At 44.1% G+C, this 6919-nt stretch overlaps 1 protein-coding gene across 2 annotated transcripts in view; it reads right to left on the bottom strand.

The window, feature by feature from the left end:
* Window positions 1-2700: 2700 nt before the first annotated feature.
* The window catches only part of LOC128863715 (protein teashirt), a 30505-nt gene continuing 26286 nt past the window's right edge, over window positions 2701-6919 (bottom strand). For both annotated transcript variants that reach the window (XM_054103018.1, XM_054103017.1), the window contains exon 3: window positions 2701-5880. In XM_054103018.1, the coding sequence (XP_053958993.1) occupies window positions 2943-5880 (2938 nt within the window). In that variant the 3' untranslated portion in view covers window positions 2701-2942. The remainder of the gene's footprint in view (window positions 5881-6919) is intronic.

Here is a 6919-nt window from a genome sequence, read left to right as displayed (position 1 = left end):
GGCGAACGGAGGATCCAGTGCAGATATTAAAGAGCGAATAAAGAAACCACAAGCAGCCTCATATGCCGCTCGCAACAGATACGTAGAAATACCAAACTACGAATATTTGAGTCCAGCGTAAAGTCGGTCCTCCTTTGCGCCTGCGAATCAAAAAAGCTACGCAAGCACTTCAAAGCTTTGTAAACCGCTGTTTGCGCAAAATCACAAATACACGTATTCTGGCCAAATACAATTCAAAATGCCGTGCTCTGGCAAGCCACAAAGCAAAAAATTATTGAGATTGAAATTACTAAACGTAAATGGAACTGGCTTGGCCACTCCTTACACAGATCAAACAACGACATCACCAGAAATGCAGATGATTGAAACCCACAGAACAGCCGCCGCAGAAGAAGACCGGCAAACACATGGAGAAGGATGATAGAGCTGGAGATGGAGAAGACGAACAAAACATGGAACAAAATTAAGTTACTGACGCAGAATCGGGACCAGTGGAAACAATTTGTTGAGGCCTTATTCCATATAGGAATAAATGGATCAAATATAAGTCCGCACTTCAAACTCAAAGTTTTGAAAGTTGTCTCTCCGGAAATTCTAGATGTCAGGCGCCAACTGCAAATGTTACGAGTTTGCGTTTATTAGTAGGTCAGCAGCCGAGCTGACTTTGCTAGTTCTGGTTGCCAGATGCCAGTTAACCGCCGGCTGACTTGGCCAGAAATTTGCCCGGTTTCTAATGAAAATTTGCTCCCATGCAACTAACAGAAATTGTGAATCTTTCGATACGCAGTTGTGGCGAATTTTCTTATGAAGATCTCGACTGAATTCCTTACAAGATCAAATTAACGCAAGAAGTAGGGCCTCATAATAATGTCAAATGAAGCAGCAGGAGCTCACCAACAATATCGAGTGCGAAATTTACTATGCTGCGTTGGATATTTGAGTAGAAGTGGTGGAAAATTGGGTGCAGGGAGTGGTCGCAAACGTGGTCGCCAAAGTGGCCGTAGTGGTCACATAAACCATGTGGAATTTCTAATTTAATTTAACATGAAAACTACAAGTGAAATAATCAGGCGGATATTCCTCATACATATTAATATACAGCTTCAGTTCTACTCTAACCAGATCGCTGACAGGTAAAAGCAGACATTTCAATGTCCAATAAATAAGCGTATCCTGCATCTAACAACTAAAAAGAAGAAATGTTCTAATCGATTGACTCGTTATTATTGTAGCAGCAACTATTGATCATTTTGTATCACATTTCTGCATATTTCCACGCGCCTTTTATAGACTACCTCAAATTGTTTGAATATTAACCTTCCCAAATAGCTAAGCTCTAAAATGCAAGCAGACCCTTGCAAATCGGATCATTCTGTGCGAAGTTATCACATTACATAAGTATTTTGGGACTTGGGTATCCTAAATTTAACAAGTAGAAATAATAAATATTCGAATCCATCGATTCGTTTTCGATGTATTATAACAGGAACTATTCATAATTTTTTATTACATTTTTGCAAATTGACACGCCCCCTCTCATGTCCACATTCACCTTCTTTATTTATAAGATTTTTCTAGTAAAATACAAAGTACTAATACAAAATGTACGTAGGCGAATGGGTTGGTGCCTGACAATCATTCAGAAGCGTGTAGGTTCGAATCTCTGAGCATTAAACACCAAATGATAGAAAACGTTTCTTTTAATGGCGGCCTGCCGAGAATGGCAAATCTAGGAGATTATTTCTGCAGTAAGAAACATTCTCAAAAGACCCTTTGCCGTTCGAAGTCGGCTTAAAATTTAGGTCTCTCCATTTTTGGAACAACATCGAGACACACGCCTCAAATAGGAGGATGAGCTCGACCAAACATCCAAACAGGTAATTGACATTTGAAGAGATCAAATAAGAATATGCAACCCTAATAACGAATATGTGGGAGCAAACAATTATCTGAGACATTTCGATGCTACCAATGGAACGCACAAAGAGGATTACTAATTAAACTACATTAAAAAAAAAAAAACAGGAAAAACAATTCTCAGAAAGTAAATTTAGTGCAACATTTTTTCAAATTCTTAATTTTGTCAACTGAAATATCAGGGAAAAGGCTTTTGAATCCCGCTTTCCCCAAAGCTTCTGATGTGAATAAAGCAAAAACAAAAAACAAAATTCCATTTATATATTTTAGTCACTCACCTCGCGTTGTGTCGGCGGGGCTGCATAGTTTTTGCATTTGCCACGGTCAAGTTGAGTTCATCATCGTCATCGTCGTCGTCGTAATTATATTTTTTTTCATAAAAAAATGTTTGCATCTCCCATTTGCTGTTCTCGTTCTGCCCGTACAAGCTCTCTGCTGGGAAAACCCCTCGTTCCGTGGCGCTTTGGTGAGGGCGCACGGTGAGTATTCCCATATTTAGCTACAAAGCCGATCGCAGCAGACATTTTCGTTCGCCCACGCAGGAGCCCATTCTTCGTGGTTGGACTCATTTTCGTACCTTTCTTACTCTCCTTCGCTTTCTCTCTCTCTCTCTCTTTGACATTCTTCAAAGCGGCTTTTAAACTTTGAAGCATCGAACTGACTTTCTCGGAGTCTTAGTTATCTCACCATATTCTCACTCTTCATTTTCAGCATGAAGCAGTGCTGTTGAAAGTCACACACTCAAAAGTTTGTTTCAATATTATTTTTATTTAAGTTTTTCGATTTTTTTTTTTTTTTTTGATTTTTACTTTTTTTTTTTTTAATCCGGCGTCCGCATCTCACAAAGCCCTGTGCGGCGGAGTGCGGCTTATAAAATGCATTCGGACACGACGCGTCCACAGCATGCGCGCGTCGAGCGCGCCACTCGTACACAAAAAAGCCCAACACCCAGGGCGTCAGGTGGCAAACAAAAAATTTTTGAAATCTGTTTCTTTCTCGCGAGACGAAAAACAAAAGGCTGCGATTTAAGCGGTTTTCTCTTTTTTTATGCAAAATTGACGTAAAGCAGCAAGCGAATTGGATGTGGTGAGATTTTCGGGTGAATCGATTTTATTGCTTAACGACGACGGCATTGCTGATGCTTGTGTGCGACTATTGGGCGTGGTGGTGTTGCTGGAGCTGCCAAGCGAATCAAACATGGAGGAGAGTGCATTTAGCGAATCGCTCGGATATTTCTTCTCACCATCGTATGACTTGATACTGGATGCTGGCGATCGGGGTGTAGCCGAACGATGACTGTCGGTGGGACTGCGTGGTGTTAACACCTTGTTCAATACAGGGCTAACGGGACCAACTGACTTGGGTGGTGAAATGCTGCGCTCCTTGTTGTTATTATTATTGTTGTTGTTATTGGTTATTGAAAAATCAGCACCATTAGCGACATGCTGTGCTTTCTCATTGCCATCGGCACCATTTTGTGGGCTCTCATCGCCACGCTCCTCATCTTCAATCTCAGACTTGATCTCCATTTTGATTTGTGGCGCTTGTTCCATCAAAACATTTGCATGCGCTGATTTTTGTTTGAGTGCCTCCAACTCTCTTTTCATTTCAGTTTGTTTCTGTTCCATGCTCACCATCTCAATTGGCTGCATCTTCTCCGGTGTGGATACATCCATTTTTCTAGCCTCGACATGTGTTTCGGCACTACACTCGCTGCCGCTGCGTTCGCTGCTCGTGTAACGATAATGCTGATAGTAGGGATCTGAGGTGTCTATCAATGGTTTATTGTAGTCTACAGTTTCGTCGATACCCAGACGCTTCAATATGCTCGAAGCTACGGGCGAGGTATTCTTGGTCGACGAATTTGATGGACTGGTGGCCGGCAAGCTGGCATGGCGTGGTGGCGTATCAAAACTAGTAGTGAACATCTGCTCGATGGCGCTGAGCACTGATGATGAGCCCGCCGTGGACTTTGTGGTGCCATTTTTCGGCTCCAAATCTGGTGACTTAGTTTTGTTCATTAAACCACCTAAGCTCAGAGCAGACTTGGCCGCTTCGTCGTCCGCCTTGACACCCGTTATGTATTGGCGCATGCGTTCGGCGAATAATGCCGCATCCGATTTGTCATTGCCCGGCCCGATACCGGTGCCCTCGAGTGGCATGCGCTTGGTATTTTCATAACTACGCTGCATCTTGGCCTCCATGCTCTCCGCTTCGTTTTGCGCACCCTTCATCTCGAGCAGCTTCCTCACTGGCAACGACTTCTCGCGCTTCTTAGGTGCCGGGCGTTTGCGACTGCCAGCACCACCTGACATAGATTGCATCAACGGCTCGGCGTAATGATTATTCTTAGCCATATGATTACTGAGATCGCCCAGCGAATTGAATGCCTTATCACACACTTTGCACGTTAGCACGGCGCTCAGTGTGCGGCTCTCTTCGGAGCTCAAGCTGTTCTGACCATCCTTCGCATCACCGCCGCCGGAGGATTTCATTGAGATCGTTTGTTCTTGTGACAAAATGTTTGTGTAATGTTGAGTCTCCTGCATGTGTTTGGTCATCTCGCCGAGCGAACGGAAACTTTCACCGCAACGCATGCATTTCAATATCTGCATGGCCTGCTCCACGCCTTTGCCCAGCCATACATTTTGTCCACGCACCAGCTTGCGCGGCAATGGTGTTGGTGGATCGCCACGATATTGGAAGGCGTTCTTAGCCGCCGCTGATGGTTGGGAAGACGAGTTGGATTGCGAGCCGCCACCACCACTTCCCGGTGGCTTGCGCAAGTTGTGCGAATGTTGGGATCCGCTCGACTGCGGTGGCGGTGGTTGATGGTGACGATCAGTGTTGGGCAGATTACCGAATGGCGGCACATTCACGCCACAGTGCTTGCTATCCTTCATGTGCGTGGTGAGCGCTTCTAGTGTGGAGAAACTCTGCTTGCACCACACGCAACGGAATACCGAGCTGGCCACACCTTTATTTTGCCAGTGCGACTGCCAGATATTGTGTCGCGCCTTAGACATGCCCTCCGTGGAGGCGGTTAGTGTTGTATTGGTCGAATTTGGTGTGCTTGCAGAAGGGCCAGAAGTAGGCGGTTGCCCTGCAACAGACTGCGCTGTGGGTGTATTGCTCGCTGATGAGCGTGAAGACTTCTCCTTGCGCGGCCCCTTTACAATATCGGACATTTTTTCCAACGGATCGATTACCAAATCATTCTTGCCATTCCAATCGGGAAACTGACCGGTACGGAAAATATTTGCTGCTGCAACTGCTGCCAAATATGGATTGACTGCGGGCAACAGGGGTGCGGCTGCCACCGTCGGTGGTGGCACCAGTGGTGGGCTATCGGTTTTGAATATTTTCTTCACATGAATTTGTCCGATGGTGGAGTCGGGTTCATGATCGCCATCTGCTGAACGCTTACGCGTGCCAACCGATAAATCAAGTGGATTATTAGCATCGTTAGCTTCTTCGTCGTCTTCCTCTTCTTCGGATGGTGCGCGGTCCGCAGAAGCGGTACGTCCAAACAGATTTGTGCGAAAATCTAGCGCCTCTGAATTGTTGCTCGAAGCGGTGGGTGATGCTTGTGGTGGTAGTTTGAATGGAGCTGGCGCATCTGTGGGCAAAGGTAGCTGAAAACGTGGGCCGGCAGCTGCTGCAGCGGCTGCACCCAATGGAAAGCCATATTGCTGAGCGGCGGCGGCGACCATTTGCAGATATGCCTCCATCGAAGGTGGCTGTGCGGGTAAATTTTGAGGTACAGCTGGGAATGTAGCGGCCATTGATGGTGGCAAGGGAAGCATGCCGGCGTTCGCAGCAGCAGCTGCGGCAGCGTTAGCGGCGGCGTTGGTCATTTCCCGGCTTTCGCGACCATTCTCCGAAGAGTTGGAATCGTGCGAAGGGCAACGCTCGCTTGAGTTGGCCGACTCTGTGGAACGTGGACGTGCTGTCGGCAAAGCGCTGCAATGATAGAGAAAAGGAATTTTGTGTTAACTAAATGGTGATAGAAGGAGAGCTCATAAAGACATTTATATATGTATATATATTAATTAAATTAGTCATTGAAAATATGTTTATTATAATTGTAGCGATTTCCGCAAATAGGGTTGCCACAAATTAATATAAAAAATGCAAAAATTCTCGAAGTTAGTTTAGCAGGTTTTTTTTTATAATTCTAGCGATTTTCTCAAATAGGGTTGCCACAAATGAATTAAGAAAAAATACTTAAGCTTTCGAAATTAGATGTTTTCATAAACTTAAATTTTAAGTAATTAATTTCCTGAAGTTGTTAAATAATATATTTTAGCTCAAAAATAATTTTTGTCAGTGTTGTCAAGATTTGTTGAATATGTATAAGAGACTTTTGGAAGATTTGTTTAGATTGAAAAATATTATATAAATATATACCAGCATTACCAGCCTACCAGCATAACTATTATCAATTTGACCTATTTGGTAAGCTAATTACTAAATTTTTTTGATCGGATTGAGGACGAGAGGAGCACTCATTCACACTAACCGAGATAAAGACGCGATTTCAAATTAGCACATGGGCTGAAAAGTCCTGAGACTAGCAAAGAAAACACGTTTTTGTTTGGTTCAAAATTTGCTTTATTCATCAACGTAATTACGGCGGCCGAATGGGTTGGTGCGTGACTACCATTCGGAATTCAGAGAGAACGTAGGTTTGAATCTCGGTGAAACACCAAAATCAAGAAACATTTTTTTCTAACAGCGGTTGCCCCTCGGCAGGCAATGGCAAACCTCCGAGTGTATTCCTGCTATGAAAAAGCTCCTCTTTTCAGTATCACTTTTGTAGAGCAATTTATCTTTGGTGTCAAAATAGGTCTCAGTTTCAACGATAACCTCTTCATTCGAGCGGAATCTCGTACCGGCAAGAATTTTTTTTTTTTTTGATCTGCGAACAGCCAGTAGTCGCTGGGAGCCAAATTTAGCGAAACGGGGGATATGGGAGCAATTTGAACTTCAGTTCATGTAG

The sequence above is a fragment of the Anastrepha ludens genome, chromosome 5 (assembly GCF_028408465.1).
Source record: "Anastrepha ludens isolate Willacy chromosome 5, idAnaLude1.1, whole genome shotgun sequence".
Lineage (NCBI taxonomy): Eukaryota > Metazoa > Arthropoda > Insecta > Diptera > Tephritidae > Anastrepha > Anastrepha ludens.
This window is presented reverse-complemented; position numbering and strand designations above follow the sequence as displayed.